This window comes from Talpa europaea, assembly GCF_964194135.1.
Source record: "Talpa europaea genome assembly, chromosome: 15".
NCBI classification, from domain to species: domain Eukaryota; kingdom Metazoa; phylum Chordata; class Mammalia; order Eulipotyphla; family Talpidae; genus Talpa; species Talpa europaea.
This window is the reverse complement of record NC_140083.1, coordinates 61,646,554-61,672,137: the sequence shown is the minus strand read 5'-3', so window position 1 is coordinate 61,672,137 and position 25,584 is coordinate 61,646,554. Positions and strand designations below refer to the sequence as shown.

Here is a 25,584-nt window from a genome sequence, read left to right as displayed (position 1 = left end):
AAAAGCCAGCTTGGGCGATTTTATCTCCTCTTTTACCACATGTGGGATATTACCAGATCCTAAAGAAGTATCCTTCCAAATTCTTGCAGTCCCTGAGACTCCCAAAATTCAGGCTTTTGTCACCTCGTCTTTGGAGCAGGTCAAGGACTGGTCCTCCCACCTTGGGCCACTCGTACCTAGTCTCTCAAACAGAGGTACAAAAGTCAACTTCTTAAAATCCCTATTTCACCAATTTGGCCTATGGTTACGTCTCAGGGGACACCTAAATGATGTTAATTTAGCTTTCAGGGTTTTCCACAAGCTGCTGGTCAGTGGTGACACTGAAGCAGCCCAAGCCAAAACTTCAACAATGAAACAGGTTGCTTTAAGATTCTAAGGCAGGGAGATACATCACTGGGATCTATTTCAGCTCCATCACAGAAACATAACTTATAAGAGCTAAAATATGATGCAATCTCATCTTTAATCAACTCATGCTCTGTAACACAGGGGTAGGGGTGTGGGGGGTCATGAGATTTGGACACATTAAATTTCTTTTTCTATGGTTACTAAGATTTTTTTTTGAAAATTTATTTATGCATACAAGAACTGGCGTACAGGCCAGAGGTGCAGGGGGTGAGAGGATTCACCGGAGACGAGAGTGGGTAACAGAACAGGCAGACTGACTGAAAACACTGCTGAGGGGAGCAGCGGGCAAGTCAGGAGAGGTCTGCTGCACCATGTAGGTAGCTCCCTGGCCAGGGATCGAACTCGTGCTGCAGAGACTGCAGAAGCTTCATTGGTTGCCTCTTAAGCCCTTGCACCACCAGGGAGGACCTACTAAGATATTTTAAACTAATTTTCTTAGCACTTATTCTGGGATCATGACAACAATTAACAGCCAATATCTGGCATACACATATTACATGCCAGATGTGTACTAAGCATCTTTCATAGATCTTCTCACACAAGCCTATTGTGAATTACACTCATCGTGTAGGTTTCATTGCCTTTCGTGGGTTGCCTGCTCTATTCTCTATGGTAGGCAAATAGAACATACTGAAAAAGCAAAGCCTATGAACATTTATGTCACATATGAGCAGAGAAGGCAAAAGAAATATACCCAGTGAGCCATTCTACCCCCCTACAGATGCCAATCCTATATGGGACTGACATAGCAATGAACATGCTAATAAATCATGCCCGTCAAAATGCACCTCTGACTCAAAGCTTACCTTTCTTCATTATACAATTGATTTTATTTATTCTACTCTATTAAAATGTATAAGAAGAAATACACTTAACTATAACCAGTGAAATATAAACCATAACACTTCCTCTTATTAATACTTCATTACTTGAGGTTCTTTTACTGAAGAATTTATGTGAAAACTGTGCAGTGCTGAGCTGAAGTTCACATGATGATGGAAGGTCTTATTAAGCAAATTAATAACGTACATAAAATCACAAATTATACTGTAAAGCAACGGTATTTTAAACAATATGGTGGAATCAGAGAAGACATATACAGAGAAGACATACAGATCAATGTAAAGAATCAAAGATCCAAAAATAAACCCACACATAAATCAATACTTATTTCATGATACAGGAGCCACGCCATGCAATGGGGAAAGAGGAGTCTCTAGCCAATGGTGTGTGGAAGATTGGAAGGTGACATGTACAAAAACAGGTTGGGTCTCTAACTTCATGTCCAAAAATTAACTCAGAGTGGAATAGAGACTTAGACAGGAGGCCTGCAATAATAAAATAAACCTCATTACATCAGCAATAAAGATGCTTTTGTAGGACCTCTCTGGTGGTGCAAGGGGTTAAGCACTGCACTATGAAGCAATCCACAGCCTCTGCAACATGAGTTCGATCCCCAGGAGGTCAGAGAGATACCCACATAGCAAGGCAGACCTCTCCTGCCTCACCCGTTGCTACCCTCAGCAGTGTACTTCAGTCAATCTGCCTGTTCTGTTCCCCACTCTGTCTCTGGTGAATCCTCTCACCCCCCACCCTGCATCTCTGGCCTGTACCCTAGCTCTTGCATGCATAAATAAATCTTTTTTAAAAAGATGCTTTTGTATATTCAACTCCTATGGGAAGGGAAATAAAAGCAAAAATAATCAGGATTACCTCAAATATAAAGCTTTTATTCAGTAAAAGAAAATATATGTAGACTAAAGATATCCATGCAATGGGCCTCCCCGGTGGCGCAGTGGTTGAGCGCTGGGTTGCGAAGTTGCCCGCAACCTCTGCAGTGCCGGTTCAATCCCTGGCTGCTCCCCGGCCACCAGAGGAGGGTCCCACATGGCACGCAGACCTCTCCTGCTGCCCGCTGCTCCCCTCGGCAGTGTGCTTTGGTCCTTCTGCCTGCTCTTCTCCCTGCTCTGGCTCTGGTGAATTCTCTCACCCTCCCATGCTTCTGACTGTACCCACCGCTTGTATAAGTAAAAAATAAATCTTTAAAAAAAAAAAAAAGATATCCATGCATTAAACAACTGACAAGGAGCTAATATTCAAGATATATTTTTAAAATGTATTTAGTTTAACAATAAAATTAAACAACCCAAAGAATAAGTGGGAAATAGATCTGAGAAAGATAATTTACCAAAGGCAAAATGTTTATCAAGCTTTTAATAAGAGATTCAAGTCAAATTCACAATAGGACATTACCCCATAGTCCATAGCTATGAGAATGGACTATGTCAAAAAGATCCCCAGCCACAAGAGCTGGAGCAGATCAGAAGATAGTGGAACCTTAATATACTGTGAGTGGTAATGGAAACTGGTATAGCCATTTTAGAAAATGATCTGGATTTATCTAAAAACTAAAAATGGAAATACCATATGACCCAGCAATCCCACTCTTTGACATCTATCCAAAGAACACAAAACCATTCACTCATAAAATCATACTCTGCAGTGTTTATTGCAGCATTATTAACAATAAGTAGGAACTGAAATAACCTAGTGCCTGTGCTCCCAACTCAGCAAAGTTGCTTTTCCAAAGAACATGTCTGCCCACTATGGACACACCCCCCACAACCCAGTTTCTCACTATTAGTTTATAATTCCATTGGGATGAATTGATAGCAACATAACCCTCACATGAACAGTCAGTGTCAAAGTTCTATCATTCCCAGGTGGAGAGATGCTACCTACCTTTAGACCTCCACATTCTATATTTTCCAAAGTCTAGATCAGAAGATTTCAAAAAATTTCTCCTCCATGTTTCAAGACTACAACTTCAGACCGCATAGACACCTTCAGCTGTAGCACATGAATTGCACTATCTGAAGCACTTATTCATATTCTGTATTATACTTCATCTTAACATTTTTTGTGTGTACAGGCTTTGCTTCTACTAAATTCAACATCTAAAGAGAAGAACATGTCTTTTCATTCTTTGTCCTTCAACTCAAGTAAAGCTCTGCACTCAAAGTAGGTGCTGAAATATTTGTTGAAAATATAAAGAATCTAAAAATAGAACCAAAGAAACAAAGTCTTAAACAGATAATACAAATGCCCAGAGGAAACCAACTCCATTGATAATTCAAAGCTTAATGTTACAATTAGCTTAAGTTAATTCACTCATTTAGTAAATATTTAATAAGCGTCTACACTGGGCCAATTCAGATCCTCAGCATTAAATGCAATGGTGAGTGAAAGATAGAAGGCAGCCAACATAGAGCTAACAGTTAAGTCAGAGGAAGATGCAAACATTAATCACATACATTTATGTGTGTGTGTGCACGCATGTGTGTGCTTTAACAGGGACTATAGGCAAAATGTAGGGGAAGGACAGATTTGAAATTAATTTGCTACACAAAAGAAAGATTAGAAAATTGATTAAATGAAGAAAGTAAAGAAAGAATCAAAAGTGACCTGCAAATTTCTGACATTTGCAACAGGAAGGACAACCATGCCATTCCCCAGGATGGAGAAAAGTAGTAGAAGGCAAAGTTTATGGGTCTGTATAATGAAAATGTAACCTTAGGCATGTTAATTCTATTAGTAGAAACTAATAAAAGTTGACAAACAGCAGCTTGAGGTATATGTTTAACCTTTAGCCTGTTCATCTTCAGGTAATGTTTCTTAAAAAGTTAACACTCTACCAGAGAAGAGGAAAGCAGAATCAAGGAATTCAGACAGCTCAGAATTGAGTAAGTGGACTGTGAATAACCACAGGATAGTTTTGCTGAAGCAGGAAGAATATAAAGTAAATCCTTTCAATCAATGAAAATCAAATCTGTTCCATTTATCTTTCTTTTTCAAGTCAATCAAAAGCTTGGCTAAACCAAAAACTAAAACTAATCTGAAAGCTGACTGCTCCTGGTGGTGTGGTTATCACTGCAAAAGGCAAGGCAACAGAGATCCTTGCTCTTCTCTTGCTTAGGCAGATGCCCAGAAACAATTTGCCTGCAATGAGGCCAGCGTTGTGGGTTCAAAACCCATGCAAGTCACTTCATTGATCCACTGATGAAAAGGATAGAAATTCCTATCTCATAAAATCAAAGAATCAAGCACTTTAAAATCAGAAAGAATATACAGGATTCATCTCTTCCAAATCTACGCAAACATCTATCTGAAGGCACTGGTTTACTGATGAGAAAACCAATGTCCAAATGGGTAAAATGACATGGAACGCAGCTATCTCTTCCAAATCTACGCAAACATCTATCTGAAGGCACTGGTTTACTGATGAGAAAACCAATGTCCAAATGGGTAAAATGACATGGAACGCAGCTCATCTGTTACAAAGCTGGGGACAGACCCAGCTCCTCCCACCTCCCAGCAGTGGACCCCTTCTGCTACAAAGACCACACTGTGCGATGGTAAAGAGAAGGGCATGCCTGGAAAAGTCCTGGGAAAGTGATGTGAGATTAGGCTGATACTATTCAGGGAGGGTGAATGTCATGCTAAGTTCCACTTTAAAAGAAGTCCCCAAGAGGTTCTTAATCACACAAGTAAAATCATCTAAATGAGACGAGAAAAATATTAACTGGAGAGTAATAAGATCATTTTTGTGATATTCAAGATAAGAGACATAGAGCAGCTTGTTATAGGAATCTAGGTAGAAGCTAATGAGGACAATGACGAGGGAGGCAGGAATTACTGGAGTTGGACTGGCAGGCTTTATAGAAGGAGTGAAGGGCACAGAGCAATCATATCTAAGTACTGGTACTGATTATACAGTCAGAGACCATGTGACTGTGTGCTGCACATAAAGCAAATGTTGTTCAAAGCCAACATTTTATTGCCATTCTGAAAAATCACCTTCACCTGTGAAGAATAGAATATTTAATTTTTAAAAAGGATCATCGCTTTTTCACTCCACAAGCTCCATTTTCATTTCCTTATTGATTCACTCACATTTTCATTCAATAGAAAAGAATGGGAATCTTCTGTACAGTGAGTCCTAGAGTGGCTACAAAAATGAGACATCCCCAGCCTTACACACTCCCAGATAGACTTCTCATTTGAACTGTTTGCACATCTAAGTGTTAGGAAAGAGGTAGGAACACAGGGCTATGGGAGCAGGAAGGGAGGATGACTAATTCTGCCTGGAGTTGTTAGGGAAGGTTTCGTAGAGGAGGTGACACTGAGTTTGGTCTTACAGCACATGCATATGTTCACCAGGGGGAACGGAAAGAGGCGCACTGGGGAGAGCAGCCTATGTGAGTGTGTGGAGTATTTAGACAATGGCCAGTTATGCCATTCGATGTTGCAGAATCAGCAGCAGTGGATGTTGGGGCAAGGTGGGGAGCGGAAGAGAGAGGCTCTTTGAGAAGATCGATAATGAGTGTTAGACACAGTTATTCAATGGTCTTTTATGTATTGCTTAAGAAGATGTATCCCATCCAGCAGATAAAAAGAGAGTCATCGGTGGGCCTCCCCGGTGGCGCAGCGGTTGAGCGCTGGGTTGCGAGGCTGCCCGCGGCCCCTGTGGCGCCGGTTCGATCCCCGGCTGCTCCCCGGCCACCGGAGGAGGGTCCCACATGGCGTGCAGACCTCTCCTGCCGCCCGCTGCTCCCCTCAGCAGTGTACTTCGGTCCTTCTGCCTGCTCTGCTCCCCACTCTGGCTCTGGTGAATTCTCTCACCCTCCCGTGCTTCTGACTGTGCCCAGTGCATGTGTAAACAAAACAAACAGACAAGCAGACAAATGAGTGAATGGAACATGCCTCTATTAAAAAAAAAAAAAAAAAAAAAAAGAGAGTCATCGGAGACTTGAGGAAAAAGACAGCTTTCTGCCCTAGATATTTAATTCTTCGTTATTTGCAGCCCACTGAAAGCTTACTTAATTCAGTCATACTGAAATCTTATTTAATTCAGTAAGCTATGGGCTACAAATTCCCTGCCATCTCCAAACCTGATTTGAGAGAGGCCACTTTAGCCATGTTTAGGTCTTCATGAAAACGTGTCCATCCAAATATATGCAAATGCCCAAGGTGATGGGAGAACAAGGTTTTTTCTATCATCCAATAGGAACTATCAGATGTCAGATTTCTGGAAGATGCTGGGACCTCTGATCCTGCTCAGCTCTGGTTCTTTCTCTTTTGTAAAGGAAAGTGTTAATGAGCAATGGGGTGGTTCACTACCTGATGTACAAAGATGTTAATACCAGAAGTTAGATTTGAGAGAGGAAAAAGTCTATCACAGGGAAGCAAGCGAAAAAACTCAAATCCATCTTCCCATCTATGTAGGGCAAGGAGCTTATACTGGTTTGGGAAGTGGGGCTGAGAACAAAGGAGTTACATTTTATTGGCTGAAGAGTGGGTCAGGGCAAAGAAATGTGGGCTTGGCTGAAGTTCATTGACTAGTTATAGGGCAGTGCATACAAGAAGTATGAAGAGGCCTTTTTCTTTAGATAACCACAATTTTAAATTTCTATTGATGGACCTTCTGTTCCCACCCCCCAACCCTCCCAAATCCCCCCCCTCTCACCAGCATCACCAGCTTAGGCCTCAGCTCAAGGTTAGTCACTTCTGTGCATCCCCAGCGAGGGTGATTTGCTGATAAGCTTCCTGGTTCCACTTTGTAAAAGCCAGCTTCAGAGAGCAGTTTAGACAAGTCTTTTTGTTTGTTTGTTTGTGTTATGCTCTAGGGTCTGAGAACAATTTAACCCTTTAACCTCACTTCCAAAGCAGAAGACATTTGAGGAATTCTGAGCACCGACTCTTCATTCTACATTCACAAAAGCAATCTTCTCACTTTCTCATCACAATATAAAGCTCCTATTAAGACAGACTGCCCTCCATCATCAAGCTGCTTCTGTCCCTTCAGCATTATCTCCACATTCTTAGGGTGGCCAGGGCAGGCTGGCCCCCCCAGTGTGCTCTGGGGCTCTGTTATTAGGGGTTTCACACCTAGGCATGACAATCTTAAGCTCTGCTCTTATTTATTTCTGCAATGTCCCTTCCCCTTAGAGATGTCCTGTTCCTTCATTATGTCTCCTGTCAATTCCTTTTTTTATGGACATATTTCCCTGCTGCTTACTAATAACCAGAGTGAGTGATTCGACAGCTGGTACAACCAAGTGTGGAGACGTAGGATCCTTTCCAAGCACTCAGAAGGAATGGAAGAGAATTTTTTTGGGGGAAAAAAATAAGGTCACAATCTGAAGCACAAGTGACTGCCAGGGCCGACAGACGTCACATGTGTGTCCTTTCCACGGGCCCAAAAAGATTTCAAAGGCTGAATCAGATGCTGTGCTTGCTTTCTTCTTTCCCCCTTCCAATTTTGCCTTTGCAGGGAAAAAGGAACTATATCTCAGTTTTCTTGACACAGACACATCAACCACCATCTCCCATAGGAAAAGGGGACCGCTCAATCTTGGATGTACCTTTACTCCTTGGAGAGCAGAGGAAGGTTATTCTTCTGACTTGATACATAAGTAGGGTGGACAGCTCAGTGCAGAGCTCCTCCTCTCACTGTCTGGTTCTTAATATGACACCACACAGCCAGTATAAAATGGAGCGGACATCACTTCAACCCAGATGAAAACGCCACCAGCAGCAAGGCAAAGCGACCCTCTGAGAAGTACAATGGACATTAGCAATGGCCTGTGGCTCTAAGGCCCCAAGATTCCCAGGTCCATCACTGTTGGAGGGCCTCGGTATGGTGGCGACACCTTTCATCTCCAACATAGAACCCAGCACAGTCTTGGGCGTCCCTGACAGAAAATCTGGAGAAATCGTTATATAGTTAGACGCTAAACAGCTGAACACACAATCCTAGTTCCAGCAGCCTTCCGTGGGCACATGCAAAATAAAGATTTGAACTGCCTGGGTCAGACAGCTTCAATCCAACCTGGGGGAGCACACTGGTGGGCCTCTAAAGAGAAAGACACACTGTGTAGCCATGAATATATGCTCCTTACTAGCAATTACCTCCTCCCTCCTGCTCTACTATTGGTGAAGAGAAAAGCACCATAGAATCATCCAGATCTGGAACCTGGAATCTGCGAAAGAACAAGTGTTCTGGACTCCTTCCCTCCTACTCATCCAACAAAGCCCAAGTCTGATGGTCTGAGGGACATGATGCAAACTGCCATCTGTTCAGCCAGGCACCTCTGTGATAGATGTGGGAGAGATGGCTGGGTGGGTGGCAGACAGGGGTGAAGACAAGGCTAACACTCACCTAATAATCACCTACACATAGCAACAATGTAACATTTCTTTGTCTTCCTCTTACTCCTTTGGAAAAAGTTTCCTACGCATGTGGTAAGTGGCATTACCCTTTTCTGAAAAAAAGTGTGTCCTCCTTTAATGCAATTCCAGAGCCATGCCCTGGCCTGCCTTTCCTGATTGTTCAGAGCAATCAGCACCACATAAATACCACACATGACGATACCACCTGCAAACCCCTGCCAGACCTCACCAAGCCAGCCCAGCTGGTCCCCTGAAGGACAGCTCTGCCAGCCTCAAGGCAAAGAGCTGTAAAATCAAGACGGCCCGGCATTTCTTTCCTACCCCTTCCATCTGCATTCTTCTCCTCCTCAACTCTGCTTTCCCTTTCTTCTGCTGCACTTAACTATAGTAACAGTGTAGTAATACAAAGCAGGTCATTTTCTAGTGCTAATAACTTTCATTTTAAAGCCACTTGTGTGCTCTAAAATTTAGCAGAGTCGATTTCTCATCAAGGCCAGCAGCTATCAAATTGGAAGCTTTAAAGTTCAGTTGCTTCTGGGTTTGTCACCTCCACACAGAGGAGCTAAATGCCTTTTGAAGTCAGATTTGTTTTGATGCTCATGTTGCTGGTTTTACGGATGGAAACACACTTCTCTCCATAGCACAGGCACGTGGAGCATCAGCAAAGGGACAAAAACCATGGTCAGATGCAAGAGCATCCCACTAATGAAACGCCCATCTCCTCCCTGCCTTCCAGGATTGAAATTTCACTGGGATCACAAGCTCGAGGCCAGTCATCAGGGGAGAATCCAAAGAAGGAATTTTTTTTATCAGCACCAAGCTCAAATTGATGCAAATGTTATCATTGCCATTTACCTTGTTCTGGTGAATGGGGGCACAGAATGACAGCAGAGAGAACAGTGATTTCAACCCTGGCTGCCCTTTAGAATCAACTTGGGGCTTTTAAAACATGTCAGTTCCCTGACCCCCTCCTCCCTTCTGGTCCAGCTAAGTCAGAATCTGGCAGCATGGGACCTTGGGGTCTTAAAGCTTCCCAGGGTATTCTAACATGCAAGTCATGTTTGAAGAGCCCTGACAAGGAATTTCAAACTCAGGGAACTGAAGAAAGACAGGCAGGGAGCAAGGCCACACATCCACACTTCCCCAGGGTGGTGAATCAGCACCAGGCAACACATTTTAGAGGGTTCCTTCATCTGTAAAAGCAATCTATTAACTTCTGATGGCCATAGCAAGCATATTTCCTTAGAACTACTGCCTGTGCAATCACAACTTCTATTGCCCAGTTTCCCTGCTGCTACTCTGCATATTCTGTTCTCTCCATGTTTGTGGGGCTCATGTTTCCCCAGGAAAGGTAGTGAACTTTGGGGCTGCTCCCCTCAGTTTAGAGCACACTGTAAATACCAACATGTGTATTACACATGATTGAGGAGACAGAAGTTCTGCAAAAACGGACCCCCTTGAGGATGGCAGGAGCACACACGTGGGCAGGGGCCTGCAGGGGTTACTGCTGAATGCTCTGGGAAGAAGCGCTTCCCTGAGGATTTCGCCGCTAGAGGCCGCTCTGAGCCAGAGCCTCTCTAAGTCGTGTTCAGCAGCGAAATCACATCAGCGAGCACGGCACTGGAGTCATGGCAACACCAGGATTCCTATTTTTAAATGTGTGTATACATGTGGGGGAGGGGCTCCTGACAGATTTCAAAAGAATCTTCTTTCATGAGGGTTTATGTTTGCAGGTGGCTAATCATCTGTGACAACGAGGTCATCCAATCCAGCTAGAATCAGCCGGGGTAGATGCCTCTCTTCCTTCACTCCACCCTCTCTTCCTCTAGCAGAAAGGAGCCCTCACCGGTGGCCTGTGTGAGAAGTAGCAGGACCTCCCTGAGACCTTTAACTATCATATTCAGAAATCCAGATCTTGGCACCTAAGTCTCATTCTATTAATCCCTTAGGTAACTGGCTTTGGTTTATAAGGAAAATAAGTCCAAAGCAGTGCACTGGAAGAACTTTCTGCACACACGCCACTCCTCAAGAGACCAGTCGTGGGGAGGAGCTGCGGTGCCTGGCGTTTGGCACAGGGCTCAGCCAGTCATCGGGAGTCAAACACCTACTGGACATGTCACTTAGTCAACTCTCAGTGAATGTCATGTTGTGGGTTCACCAAGCGACAACCTTTTTGTCACATGTCTTTCACGCCCGATAGCACTGCTCTGGCCTTACTCCAATCTCTGATCACAAGTCAGCCTTAAATAAACCCAAATTTATCTGACCTTTCAAGAATGAGCAGTGGGCTGGAGGACACGTGTAAATCATGACAGAGGTCAAGGTCTTGTTTTGTTTTATTACATGTCCCTGACAGTATTTTCAATGTGACTATAACCCCTGGGAGTCCCAGCAGATTCTAGAATAGGCAGCCTGTTCTCACTTTAGTTCCAAGGACTTTCAGAGATCTGCAAAGATGCCATGTGGTTGTCTTTCAACAGGTGGGCTAAAAGACTTTGGAATAGACAGAGAAAAAGCCCTGAAAAGACACTCCTCCTGCCCCATCAGAGAGGAAAGTCAGAAGTTCACAAAGAGGGAACATACTTCAGGATGGAGGAAATGATCAGACTCAGAGAGGGACTGCCATGACATCGGTGCCCACATGCTGTTCCCAGGCCGACTCTGGTTTTCTCAAGGCCTAGTCCTCCAGACGAGAGGGAGAGAAAGGGATGAGACCAAAGTGGGGTTTTGTGGATGGATTGTGGGGACTTTGGTGGTGGGGTGGTATAGTAGCAACACCTGAAAGGGAAGATTCCATACCACTAAAACAAAAATAATGATGCAAATCAATGTTAATTTAAAAAAAAAAAGAGAATTCAGTGGGGTCACCAAGAAAGGGAGCTATTCACTATAACATGGCCATGCCCCACGGGTTAGCTGGGCTTTCATGTATACCAGAGCCAGGCCCAACTGATACAGTGTGCCTCCCAACCTCAGCAGCAGAGGTAGTCCTCAGAAGAACAAGACACCTGGAATTCACAGGGACGGGGCTTTGAAACCCAACTTATGTGTAAGCCAGGTTGGCAAGAGACTTAACCTTTCTGGATCGCTGTTTCTTTCTCTGAAAAATGGAGGTAATAATGCCCCTGTACAGTACTTTTAAGATTAAGGGGAACTATTTAAAGCACTTGGCACATAGTATTCACTCAACCACCTTTTTTAAGTAAATTTTCTAAATTGCTGAAGCTTAGTATTTTTACATACCAAGCTTTTTGATTATAGGAAGCATTTTAAAATGGAAAATTTCAGGAAGGTATTACAGAGTTCTCTGACTTCTTACACCAAAGATAATCAATATAATTTAAGCTCTTATTGATGACATAACAATGACTCTGCTATTTTTCTATTTAAGGATGTTTTAAGGTGGGTATATGCTTTCTGGGGAGTTTTATAGTTTGCCCCAAATGGTCTCAGACAATGATCTCAGACGAGGTCTTCTGCCAGGTATTTTCTGCACCTTACCATTCTCTTTGTTATTTCAAAATGAAGTTAGCTTGCCTACCAGAGTCTCATCATGCTATTTCGAAGTTGTCATCTGGGCAATCAGATAAGCAAGTATCTCAGACTCTACTTGTTGCTTATGAAGTAAGGCCTTGATTCTCTCTTCTCTCTACTTAGCAAAAACTTTGATTTTCAACCAACATGTTACTGAACTACACTTCCCAGCTTCTCTTGCAGCTAGCTAGGGCCACTGCCTGATTTCTGACCAATGGCTATACTCAATGTACAGGGATCCTGAGCAACTTCCCATAATGGAAAAGAGCTTGACGTCCTTCCTTTCTAACTTTAATCTTTTCCTTGAAACTGGATAGCATTCAGCCACCATCTTGGGCAAGGACACAAAGGCCACAGGCTATAAACAAAAAAAGTTGAACGCTACAGGACTTTGTGTGTGGATGCCCAATGACCATGCAGCTGCCAGAGCAGCTCTGGACAGAGCACCAGATGTGCTCAGGTGTCTTGCTTGAACTATATTCCTGGTGCCCTGTGCCACATCTGATATGGCTGCCTCACAAAGTCCTCAGTAGGTAGAAATTAGAGTAAACGAGAGCTGGAAAAAAAAAAAAAAGAGTTAAAAAAGAGTTAAAAAGAGTTAAAAAAAAAAAAAAGACCATCTTTAGAGCAAGTATCTTTAAAAAAAAATTGTTGTTCCCTTTTTGCTTTCTTCATGATTCTTAGTTTGTTCTAGATCCATTAGATTGTTGCGCATGACCTCCCTTCTCCCAGTAAAAGAGAAGTCCAGGTGTGTGAACACATGTGATGTGGTAATAGAAGAATAATGACCTGTTTCACCTGCAGGATCACTCACTAGTTTAAATCATGGTTTGTAATGTATGTACATGTACATACACACACCTGCCTTTTTTCTCTCCATAGTCAATCAAGAGAAATTTGACATTAAAGTCCACATTATAGTGACATTCTATTGTACTATTTTTACCTAAACAAAAGTTCTTGGTATATTGTTGTTTAAGGGGGTGGGGAAGAGAAAAAGTGGGTGGGAGTATCTGGAAATGTCAGTGGGAAGTTAAATATTTGGGCTTTCTCTCTTGATATCCAGTGTATTTAGGCCGTGAATAAAGAGGATGCCTTCACAGATTTGTTGTAATATTTCGGTGAGATGGAGACAGGTAGAATGACAGGGAAGATTCTCTGCATAAAAATGGTCACTTGTGTTATCTTCATTATTAGACATACTAATGAGCACCCTGAAGGTTTTGATCATCAGGCTTTATGTCATCAGGTTTTATGTCAGCCACTAACGGTATCCTCATCTGGACTCATCTGTGAGCTCTTTTAGGAAATGGTGAAAAGGACCACTTGGAATGAACTTGATACTGCCACAATGTGGCTTCCATAGCTACTCCTGTTGCTTTACCAGGGAGGTCTTTCCTTTAGAAAAAAGACATTCATTGATTTTTTTTAAAGTATATAGAACCACTTGAATATTGAGTCTACCTCCTTTGCCCAAACAATAAATTTGCTAGGGTTACTTAGCAACCATCTTTACAGCCATCAAGACTTTAAAAATGGAATCAGATTGGAAGGAAATATCCTGTTGATACGTAGTAGAACCAATTCCAGGTCAGCCATTTTAAAGGATCCCTCCCAACTTCTAGCCCATCCTCAACCCTTTCCACACAAGCAACCAGGCAGTCTCAGTGGTAGGAAGAATCGGCGAAGTAGAATATGTATGAGTGGGCTATCCAGTTGTCTTAACGCCCTCCTCCATTAGACACAGGTACACGTGCACATATTCACGGTTGCTGCATGGTATGATCCATGCATACACGGAGATGTGTATGTGCATGCAAGAATTCTCGGTCATTTATGAACACAGAAAGCTAAAGGCAGGAAAGCCTTGAAACCTTTTGAATGCAAGCTGGTGAAAAGGTTAGAGGAACAGCAAAAGATCAATGAACAGAACACCCTATAGAGAAAGAGACGGGACAGAATAAAGAAAGGGAGGTGGGGGGCGGTGTGAAGCAGTAATGAATGAGGGAAAGAAAAAGCCAGGGCAGCAAGGGAGGCAGTAGGCAGCCCCCGGCCGGCTGCTGCTGCTGGCAGCAGGACAAGAGGGAACAGATTTCAGCAGCAGGGAGCTCTAATCTGTCAGCAGCAGTTCCTTCATGTGTGACCAGCCGGCCCAGCTCGGGGACTGGTGCCAGTCTGGGCTAGCTAATCCCACCAGGTCCTCCCGGAAGAGGAGACGCCACTGATGAATTCCTGAAAGTGCAAGGAAGGTTCCTCCACCAGATCCAGCCGCCACCCCCTTGCTGGTTTCTACACCTGCCCCATCTGCAGTGCAGTGCAGGTCCCTTAGCAACCACGTCTGAAGGTCAGTCATGCTGTATATCCACTCCCTTCCAAGTCCTCCTTGGCCCCTCCAGTTCCTGAAGATTCTTTCCAGTAGATGAACACCTATGTCGCCCTGACAGCTCCATTGGAGAGGAAACAAAGAGAAAGGCTCAAACCATTATCTATTTCAAATGTGCGAGGTCTCATAAAGATGCAAAACCACGTGACTATCTCTGCTCTAAGAAGCTCCTGAGAGTTAAGCTGCCCTTGGCCGGCTGTGGTCCAGCCTTCGCTCAGGCTTCCAGCCCATGTCTGTAACCATAAATGACAGCACTCTAGCTTTCTGGCAACTCGCCCCCATCCTTACCTCCAGCCAACCAGTCTTCATCCTCTGCTGGGAAGAGAGAGCAGATGGAGAAATGACTCCCACTCAGTTCCTAAATAATACCAGCTTCGATTCCCATTAGCTGTGAATTTGCTCCCTTGTCAGGGTAAGAACTAAGGAAGGAGGCATCTTGGGACATGGCCAGACAGGGCAAAGGCTCGCAAAAAAGCCCTGGCCACTTGCTGGCCCTTCTGAGGACATGACTGGAAAAGCAGCTAAGAGGCAGAGTGTGGGTCCTGCCATCAGGACAGCTGGGTTCTGTGCCCGGCCAGTCTCGAACACCAGTGAGCTCTCTGACATTTTGTTTGCATGTTTCTAAATCAATTCACCACCCTACCATCTCCTCACTAAAAAGATGAGTATGGCCAGGGTTGCACAGGATGGGCATCTATCGCTCTTTCTGCTCCATGGCTCTGACCCACAGAAGTCAGGGCTTCTGTGAGGAGCTGGCAACCGGGCCTTTGCAGCAGATCTGGGTCAGATCCTGGCAACACACAGCCAGAGCTGGGGGCCCCAAGGTCTTTTTCCCCCCAAAGATTTATTTATTTATTTATTTATTTATACATGCATGCACTGGGTACAGTCAGAAGCGTGGGAGGGTAAGAGGATTCACCAGAGCCAGAGCGGGGAGCAGAACAGGCAGACTGACGAAGTACACTGCTGAGGGGAGCAGTGGGAAAGGCAGGAGAGGTCTGTGCACCATGCGGGACCCTTGAGAATCAAACTGGCACTGCAGAGGCTGCAGGCAGCTTCCCAACCCAATGCTCAACCGCTGCGCCACCAGGGGAGGCCCAACCCCCAGGGTCTTAAAGACATATAAGATGGGGATAATAAGTCCCCATCATCATTCATGCTTTTATCTGACAAATATTTAACAAGTGCCCATGAGGGATCAGGCACTGTGCTGGGATCACAGAGGTTCAAAACAGCCTGCTGCCATGGATCTTGAACTCAACAAAATATTTAAGAATAAAATATATATAGTATTTCAGAAAAATGCTAAGGAGGAAAACAAGGCAGGAGGCAGAAGAGGGAGTGCTCAGGCGGGTGGGAAGTACAAGCTGCCCTTTTCAACAGGCTGACTGAGCAAGGTCTCCTGGGGACATAAGCAGAGATCAGGTTTTTACAGAGACCCCAGCAGAACCACACAAAGCCGGGTGTGCAGTCAGTACTTAGAAAGGCAAACAGCCTTGGAGTTGTAATGCCTCAACCTGGCTGATAATGGGGTTGCCCTTGAGCCTCAGGACCCCCCTTTCTGAGTCTTTGCACTGCCACCAATTCCTCCGTTTTTGGAGCAGAAGCTGCTACTCTCAGAACAAGGCTTGATTTCTCCACTGAGAAGTGTAAGAACTGCTGCTCCCTCTGCCCTTGTTTCCCTCCTCCTGCAAGCCATCCATCGGACCCCCCATGGCTTCTCTCCCAGCATAGATGTGCACCTTTCACCCCCTCCCCATTGTCCTTGGTGAAACAAACACCATTTCCCACTCCCTCCCCTTCCTAATCCCTGATCCTCTTCTCCACCTCCAAAATAGCTTAAAGGAGGAGGAAGAAGAGGAACAGAAAAGAAATTTCAAATGTGTCCTGGGAAAGTTTTCAATTTTACAAGTCAGCTATAGCTTTAAATAGCAATTAAATAAGCACAGACCCATCTCTGTGTTAAATATTTGGGAATGCCCTGCCCAGGTGTGAACTTAAAGAAGGAAAGCTCACTGAGTGAAATGATTGTCTGATATGAAGAAGGTGAAAGACTAGAAGGAGAGAAGGAACCAGATGAGTGCCAGCCACTCCCACACTCAGAGGTTCTATGAACAGTGCAAAGCTTGCACTGCCTGAATCACAATACGCATTAACAGATATTTTAGAACAGCTATCAGCTTCTTCACTTCTTTTTTCCTAATTTATCTATCCTTCTGGGTCACTGAGCAGATAAAGTCATGCTCTGTATACTCAGATGTCTAGCTTTACTGTACACTTCATGTGAAAATGCAGCTTTCCTTATATGTCAGTGGATTGCTTTAGCAAGGTAAAGGGCCACTGTGCCTGCTAGCCCACTTAAAACTAACGCTGCCTTCCCACAGACATGTGAATCACATTACATGTGCATAGCACACGGATCTGCCTTCTCATTTTAATCTGTCTGTGCTTGGCACTCGATGAACACTTAAAAACAGCTAAGAAATGTGTAATGACCAAGCAGCTCTTGCCCATAGTGTCCTAAACTCGTTGATGCAATTCCTCACTTACTTCCTAAGCCCTGAGTATTCTCCAGGCCAGGAGAGTCAAGCAGGCATCCCATACTTGCTTGGGAACCATGCTGCTAATACCATGGTATTAAGGATGGGTCTGCCTCAAGGTGACAGGAAGAGGACTTTCTAGGGAAGGGTGCTGTTCATTGCAGCTCATTCCACAGAGACCTGACCAAGCCACTTTCTATCTATCAGGCACCTTCACTGCCCTCAAAGGCTGGGCCCAGCGGAGGACCTGTAGTCTTTTGAAATGGCAACTTTCAAAGGGAAGGAAGAAATGGGGGTGAAACAATTGGTGAGTAGGACAATTGAGGACATGAGGCCAAAATAACTAGGCAAGAGGTTGCCATGTTGAGATCCAGCCACCTCAGACAACATCCGCTTTTCCCAAAGTTAACACATTGGGTCCTCAGGACAAGAGAAGAGGCTACCAATGGGTATCAGAGACAGTAGCCATCACACAAGACACAGAACCTGACTGTGGAGTACGGGAGAGCCCCCTGAAGAGGGTAATAGCCATCACCTGCTCCCCCGAGGAAGTGCGAAAGGGAACAGAGACAGGTGCCTACCAAATGCTAGCACTTCTTCTCTAGCTCAGGGGGATGAAGAAGGGTTTACACAACCGGCCTAATCATGTTTTACACATATTCAGATCATGAGGTACCAGGTTTCTAGACTGTTCTCAGACACTAAGAAGCTCCTTCACTTAGAGAATGTATGGCGTAAGAAATTCTCCAACTCTTTCAACCAAGAAGTGAAATATCCAGTTGGAATAAAAATATCTCAGTACGCCTTGGTCCATGGAATAGGGCACACGGTATTTCCTAGTAAGGCATACACAAGTGTTACAAAGTTCCAAGAGAAAATTAACTTATCAGTGTACAAAATGCGATGCCATATTTAGCAAATCATAATACAGGAGCCTTCTTAAATTTAAATTTCAGGTGAACATGCAATATTGGGCTAGACACACTGAAAAAAAAATTGTCTACGATTTACCTGAAATTCAAATTTACTGGGTTTCTGTATTTTTCTTGCAACCCTGGTAAAAAGCCAGGAGGTTATTTTGAGATAGTCACCACGTCTATATCAGGTCAAGAGTGAAGGAGTTAAGAAGTTATCAGTAAGGAATTTGGATTCACACTTGACAGTCATTTAATAGTGAACCAAAACAGTCCATTTTAAGGCTCCTTTCTGAGAAGAATGATGCATCATTAAGGCTACCGGAGGGGGAGGGGAAGGTGGAGAACAGAGCTGGTGGGGCCCAATAGAGCATCCGTGGAACACTGTGGGTGCCTTGGTGGGGGGTGGAGGGTGACCCAATCTGAGAAGGTGTGACCCTACACCTTGCAAGCACCTACAGTCCTGTAAACCAATGTTACCGCAATAAAATTAAAATCCTCCTCTGGTAATGAACAAGTGAATCACTTCAAACATGCATCTCTCTTTGGGATTCGGGGTCCTCCTATAACTTCCATTCCCCTAAATGCAGACCTTCCAAGTCCCCTCACATGGCTGCCACCCTCTGGTGAGGAAGAGGAGCGAGCTTCACCTCCCCCTTGCAATGTCTGCAGAGGACAGGGCCTGTAGGGGAGAAAACAGGGTCTGTTGTGGGATGGGTTCCAGCAGGGGAGAGAAGTCATTCCCTAGCTCTGTGCTTTTGTGTCAAGACCAGGGGTGGCTCCTAGATGCCTCCTGGGGTGTCTCTGCCTGCTGCTGTTGCAGAGACAGGAGCAGCAGGCCCGGGAGGGAAAGTTGTCCTCATAAAACAACCAACCATTTGCAACAATTTTATTTGCAAAGATTTCCTGCTGTGGCTAAGTGGTATGGCTGCTTGGCTTGTTATTTAAAAGAGTGACCTAGAGACCGGAGCTCTGAAGAGGGGGAGAGGGGGATTTCATACCAGGAGGAGGAGGAGCTGGGATGGCATGGCGTGTGCCTAGATGAATTCCTCTGATACTGCTGAGAGGACCATGCCAGGTGGGAGTGGCTCAGACTTTGGGGCTAGCTCTTTAGAGTCCCTGTTCACCTCCAGATACTTTCACGGTCCTGATAGAAAACCATGAAAATAATCCCCAGAGCTAGAAACTATGAGCAGCTGGGTTTGGGAGGAAGGGAAGGAAAAGATAATGGAGATGAACAAGGGACAGGGACATCTAAGAGATGACGTCCAGCAGGTCATCAGATGCTGCACCCAGGAAAGTTTGGGAACTGGGTCGGGAAAGTTCGGAGGAAAGATCCTAGTGGAAAAGGACCTGGGAAGGCTAAAAACACTCGCCTAGCAGCACAGTGAATTGCCCAGAATTGCATGAACGTGGACACTGTCCTCTAGGCTGCCACTGCTCTTGATGGATATAAGCCGTGTGCTCCGTGTGCCTCCAAGCATCGCCACTCTGGGAACATGGAGGTGGGCGCATGCAGCTCTCTAGAGAGAGGCTAGCAGATGAGGGTCCGCACACAGTGACCGCAAGGATGGGAACAAAAGTTACATAGCCAAGTGTGATTTTATGGAGGCAGTAGAGACCTGACTTTGGAGATAACATTTACACTCTCAGGCACAACAGACCCAATGGGAAATGATAATGTAGAGTGAGTTTTAAGATAAACGCCAGCAGTCTGGATCATTCCTATGACCACTTGAGCTCCTCGTGTGGTTAGCAGTCATTATTTAAGCCTCGATATTCTTTAATAGTCTTTCATTCTTTCAGTTTATTCATGGTTTCTCTGGTTTGGTTGATAAGCATTTGGTAAAATAATCTGATTCAGGTTGGAATTTAACCCTAAAAACAGTGGGAGAAAACATGAAAGGATATAACTATTGAATAGGAAGTTCTGCAAGGAAATCTCTGTTGCTCTCAAAGAGAAGAACAAGAATGCACTGCAATGGATGCTGCACCAGGCCCTGGGATCAGCTCAGCATCCTGGAGGACAGAGTTCATCACTCCACGTAGCTTCCCTGTGCTTAGAATGGGGGACACAGAACCGACTGAGACAGAAAGGTAGTTGCCTTCACACCTTAGGGAAGAGAGACAATAAAGCACTTAAACACAGGCATCTGAAATAATCTGGACACCTGAGTCGCTCTATTGGAGCAGCACCAGTCACAGTGAGTGATGTCAGCCAGAGCTCAGCAAAGTCAGGAAAGAAACTTGAGGAGTGAAGACCCCGCAGCAGGTAAAGGAGCACCTGTGCTTGAGTGTGGTGGGAAGCGAGGCTCAGGGAGCATGTTCAAGACAGAAGAAAGAACGGCGTGAGAGCGAGCATGGTATCTTCAAAGAAATAAAGTTCAATTTTGCAGGAATGTAGCATTCAAGGGGAGAGAGTGGCATGAGATGATTCTGGCCCCTGCTGGGGAAGGCTTTCTAAATCATATTAAGGAGATGGGACTTTATTATAGGAGCAATGAAAAGCCACTGAAAGGTATTAACAGGAGAGAGATGAAATCACATTTTCATTTTAGATCGCTCTGGCTGACATGTAGATTGAAAAGAAGGGGGACTGAGATATGTACAAGGTACTGCAGCAACGCAGGCAAGAGGAGATGACTGGGCTATGCCAAGGGATGAAAAAAATGAAAGCGGAGAAAAGCCACAGAAAATGGCATGCCTGGCTATGACATCTGAGGGATATGAAATCCAGGACACCCTGGAAATTTTTACTGTAGACCACTGGGCATAGGAAATAACCCTTGTGGGTGCTTGGATTTGTCTAGAGAAGACCTGGAGGGCAACAGAGAGGAGAAAGCAGCTTAGCTTTGGATATGGCGCATTTTCAGGCTTTTTGACATCCAAGCACACCTAGCAGGGGAACAAAATCAGTCACCCCAATATACATCTTCTTGGCAAAAGGGTTATTTTCATGGGAAGGGTTCTGAAGGTCCGGTGGAAGTTGCTTTTGATATTTATATGTAAACTCTCTCCATAAAGGCCTTAATCTTTTCAAAGGAGTTGGCAGAACTTAAATCTGTATTCCTTTTCTCTCATCTGCCTTTTAGATGAACTCCCTCACAGAACTTCCCCTCTCCTCCCCAGCCTGCCCTGGCTTAGCTGAGCTAGTTAAGATGGTGTCTGAAGCCTCGTGGGTGAGCTCCTCAGTCCTGCTGGGTCCCTCCCTTGCAGACAGGATGCACACATGCTGTTCTTAAACTTCTCTTTAACTTTTTCTCTTATCAGTCTGTCTGGTGCTTGTGTATTTGCCAGCCTAGAAGAACCCAGAAGGGTCTTGGATGATTTCCTTTGTGCCCCGACACAAGTCACAGTTATAGATATTGCCCTGGGGATGTCAGGCGAGAGGTTTCAGCCAGAGATGTCAGTTGGGAGGAACCTGCAGATGCTCGTGGCATCCTCGGCAATGGATAAGCAAAGGGTCCGGGACAGAATTTGAGAAGTACCAGTGTGTAAGACATGTGTCAAGGAGGAAGGAGAAGTGCCAAGAAGCCTCACAGAATTCTCAGCAGGGTAGGACGGAAACTGAGACAGACTGTACTCAACAAGCAGCAAGAGCAGAAAGTTCTGGGTGGGAGACATGAAGATGGGGGCACAGATGCAGCTACATTAGCTGGGTTTACTTTCTGCTCTGAATTAGGAGCTCAGCTGAAAAGCTACAACCTGACTTCTGGAAGGGAGTTGAACAAGTTGAAACAAATAAGTTAATTCAACCTCCATTCCAATGCACTTCACCCTTGCCAGAGTACATTTTCTGATATTTTACTTAAATTGGATGGTGGGTATCAAGTATGTGTATTTTCCTGAATATGGTGTTGTGTGTCTAATGTGGTTTATAAAACTTAAAACAAATGTCCAAAACCTATCACTGAATGAAAGTCAAGTTACTGGATGGCATGTATAGTTTTAATTCCACTTAATGTAAAGCTACAGAGTGCCATTCTCGTCAGTGCACACATACAGGGAGTTGTACTGTAAGAAAGTTAGTCACTGGTTATTCTAGCAATGACCATGTCTGCTAAGTCAGATTTATGCTTATTTCTACTTTCTGCTTTGGGCTCTTATATTATTTGAAAGCTCCATATTATTTGAAAGCTCATAATATGCACAAGTAGCAGTTTTACATAAATAATAAAGCCACAAAAGCATATAGGTGCTTCTACCACACACCGCCACAAAAGGTCCCTAACAGAGATGAGGTGGGGTCAGGAGAGCAAAACACCATCCCTATCATCTTACTCAATAAACCAGGCTGAAAGCAAACCTATGAGCCTCTTTTCTAGCACCATTTTCTTTCTTAAAGGCAGAAGAGGGGAGAAGCAAAGGCGCTAAAGAACCAAGACTACTCCTATACCAAAGAATCATCCTCATCCTCACAGGCCAGGAGATGTCAAGGTAAGTGGGCAGGTGCACCCTCACTTCTAAATCTGCCATCTCTCACCATCATTGGGTACATGGGGCCAGAGACCTGGGCTCAAGACCAAACAACCTCTTGCTCACAGCGTGGCTATAGGTGATTTACACCTATAAACCTTGTTCTCTTGTATGGCAAAGTGGAAACAATTTGAAAAACCTGCTGCAGTTATCATTTTGAGGCTTCAACGAGGTCACACACACAAACCTCTCAAGGTCACGCCCAGCACACAGTAAGTGCTCAATAATTGGGGCTTGTTTTATTAGTCTTTGAACAGAAACACCAGCACAGCAAGTTGTGGAGCTGCAGCATGCCCAGCCATTCCCCATCCCATCCCAGAGTCCAGCCTTCAACCCACGGACATCTGGAAGGGCTCTGCCCACCCTTCCCAAGCCTCCGATCCCGACTTTGGAAGCTGCCCACCAACCACCCCTCTCCACACTCACCTATTCAGCATGTTGGACTGGTAGATTCTCTTCTCGTGGGTGTTGTAACAACTGCTCTTGGGCTCGGGGATGAAGCTGTGTGCAGACAGCATGTCGGAAGCAGCGGTGGTGATGATGGCAATTCCATCCCTCACCCGGGCAGGGAGGCCATAGTCCCATTCATCATAGGACACAGAGATGAGCCCAGTGGGGAATTCCGAGGGCACAGTGTCTGTGTCTCCTGCCACCAGACTAGGCACAATCCACGTGTAGCCGTAGCCAGTGAGCCCAACTGAGTTAGCCACCTCGAAGATGTAGGTGGCTTCTTCCTTAGTGCAATAAAGAAGGATGATGGGGCTCTGCAGTTTCTTGAGCTGGTTCTGGATCTTAGAGTCTCCATCATCCAGGGACATGTCCAGCAGGAGGACTTCCTCTAGCTCCCAACCCACGAAGCTGTTCTCGATGGTACTGCGGATCTTGTTGACAAAGTCCTGGTAGCCGGGGAAGTAGGTGGTGACAATAGAAAAGATGTACCAGTCATATTCCTCCATGATGTTGAGCATTACAGAGGCTTGCTGTTCAATGGATGGGCCAAATTGGAAGAACATGGAGGATTCATCCTAGAAGAACAACAATTAAAAGAAAAAGAAAAAAAAAAGGAAAAAAATCAAGCCAAACTTGTTAAGGGAGGGTGTGAGCCACTCTGGACACAAAGGTTTGTGTTCATTATTTAATTTCTCTCATAATGCCTTTAGATGTGGATACATTTGAATTGCAAATATTGTTAATGTCTTTGTTCCTAAAATGACCTCCTAGATGCTAGAGAGAACTCAACACAGGTATCTCTGCATTCTTTAGTTGAAATCCTTAGGACAAAGCCTAAGGCAGTCTCCTAAAATCAAATATGCTAATATTTCTTTTTTTTAAGATTCATTTATTTATACAAGCACTGGGTATAGTCAGAAGTGCAGGAGGGTGAGAGAATTCACCAGAGCCAGAGCGGGGAACAAAACAGGCAGACTGGCGAAATACATGCTAAAGGGAGCAGTGGGCGCCGCAGGAGAGGTCTGTCAAGGTCTGTCATGCCATGTGGGACCCTCGCCCAGTGGCCGGGGATTGAACTGGCGCTGCAGAGGCTGTGGACAGCTTTGCAGCCCAGTGCTCAACTGCTGCGCCAGCAGGGGAGGCCCTCAAATATGCTAATATTTCTAAAGAAAAACACCTGAGGACTCACAAGAAGTGGACACAAGACTCTAAATGGCCACCTGTCAGTTCAGGTTTCCAGTCAAACAGTTACACAAATACATAGGCACACACTCACAATTTCCATTTCTTAAGCATTTGGCCTTCTCAGCTGTGAAAGCGTATCACTGAGTCAGAGCGAATAAGCCTCAATGTCATCAATCTACCCTGGAAACTACTAGGTGAGGTAGAACTGGTGCACTAACCTGGCAGGTGGATAGTACTCAGGTAGGGATGTTAGGGGGAAGTGTATCCTGGACAGAAATGCAAGTTAGAGTGAGGCGCAAACAGTGTATCTAAGCTACAAGTTAGAATGATTTGTATTCAGGCTCATATACGATGGACCCAAGTCTCACTCTGACCTATATATTACACACACCCTCTTCCGTCAACTCTGAGCATCCTGTTTTCTCCCTCCTCTGAGGGAGAAGCCATTTTAAATTTCTCCCATTTTAAGCTGTGTTTCACCTGCTGTTCTGAGATGTCAAGTCTTGCATTTTACCTCTGCCGCACAGCTACAAGAATCCTGTTCCACAAAATGAAGACCCTCTCAGCCTTGTCCCCCTCTCTCCAGCCACTTCCCCCTCACTTCCCTGTGGGCAGTGGCCTCTCTTCTTTGTCAGTGCCCATCTTCTGTCTGATGGAGCATATCCATTTTATAACAATCCAGGCTAATGAAATTGTGTTTTTCTCAAGAGACATTGCTTTTGTATCCCCTAGCCTGGGCCTTCAAAGTACAATGATGAGAGATGAGGCTTTTCAATGAGATTGTAGTGATATCTTAGTTCAGGAATAGAGTGGAACATCTGGGAAATTGCTGAGTATTTTTGGGAGGCACCTTCTATTGAAGAAAATCCAGGCTGGCAAATATCCAGGGGTATCTAAGGACCCTGACTGCCCAAGGCAGCTCTAGCTCCTGGAGTCTGCCAGAACTCTGTGCCTCACAGAGCATGAGCTTCTCAAAAACCAATGGGAATGAAACAGTAAACGCTTTTTTTCTTTTTCACCTTTTTAAAGAAAGCACTTACTGTTTCATTCCCAGTGGTTTGTGAAAAAAAATAATTTCAAGAATCTATTTTACTTAATGTCTGAGTAGTATATCCAACTAACATGTCAATATGTAATCAATATAAAAAATTAGTAATGAGGGGCCTCCCCAGTGGCACAGCAGGTTAAGTGCCACACTGTGAAGCTGTTTGCAGCCTCTGCAGCACAGGTTTGATCCCTGGCCGGCCAGGGAGATTCCCACATGATGTGGCAGACCTCTCCTGGCTCATCCACTGCTCCCCTCAGCAGTGTCTTCAGTCTATCTGCCTGTTCTGCTCCCTGCTGTGTCTCTGGTGAATCCTCTCACCCCGCCCCGAGCCTCTGACTGTACCCCAGGTCTTGTATGAATAATCTTTAAAAAATTAGTAATGAGATAGTTTATATTCTTTTTTTCATATTAAAT

General features: G+C 44.7%; 1 protein-coding gene across 1 annotated transcript in view; it reads right to left on the bottom strand.

Moving 5' to 3' along the window:
- The window catches only part of GRIN2B (glutamate ionotropic receptor NMDA type subunit 2B), a gene marked incomplete at both ends in the record, with an annotated part of 307,788 nt that overhangs the window by 168,838 nt on the left and 113,366 nt on the right, over positions 1-25,584 (bottom strand). The window contains one exon of the mRNA XM_084256211.1: positions 22,914-23,512. Within this exon, the coding sequence (XP_084112337.1) occupies positions 22,914-23,512 (599 nt within the window). The remainder of the gene's footprint in view (positions 1-22,913; positions 23,513-25,584) is intronic.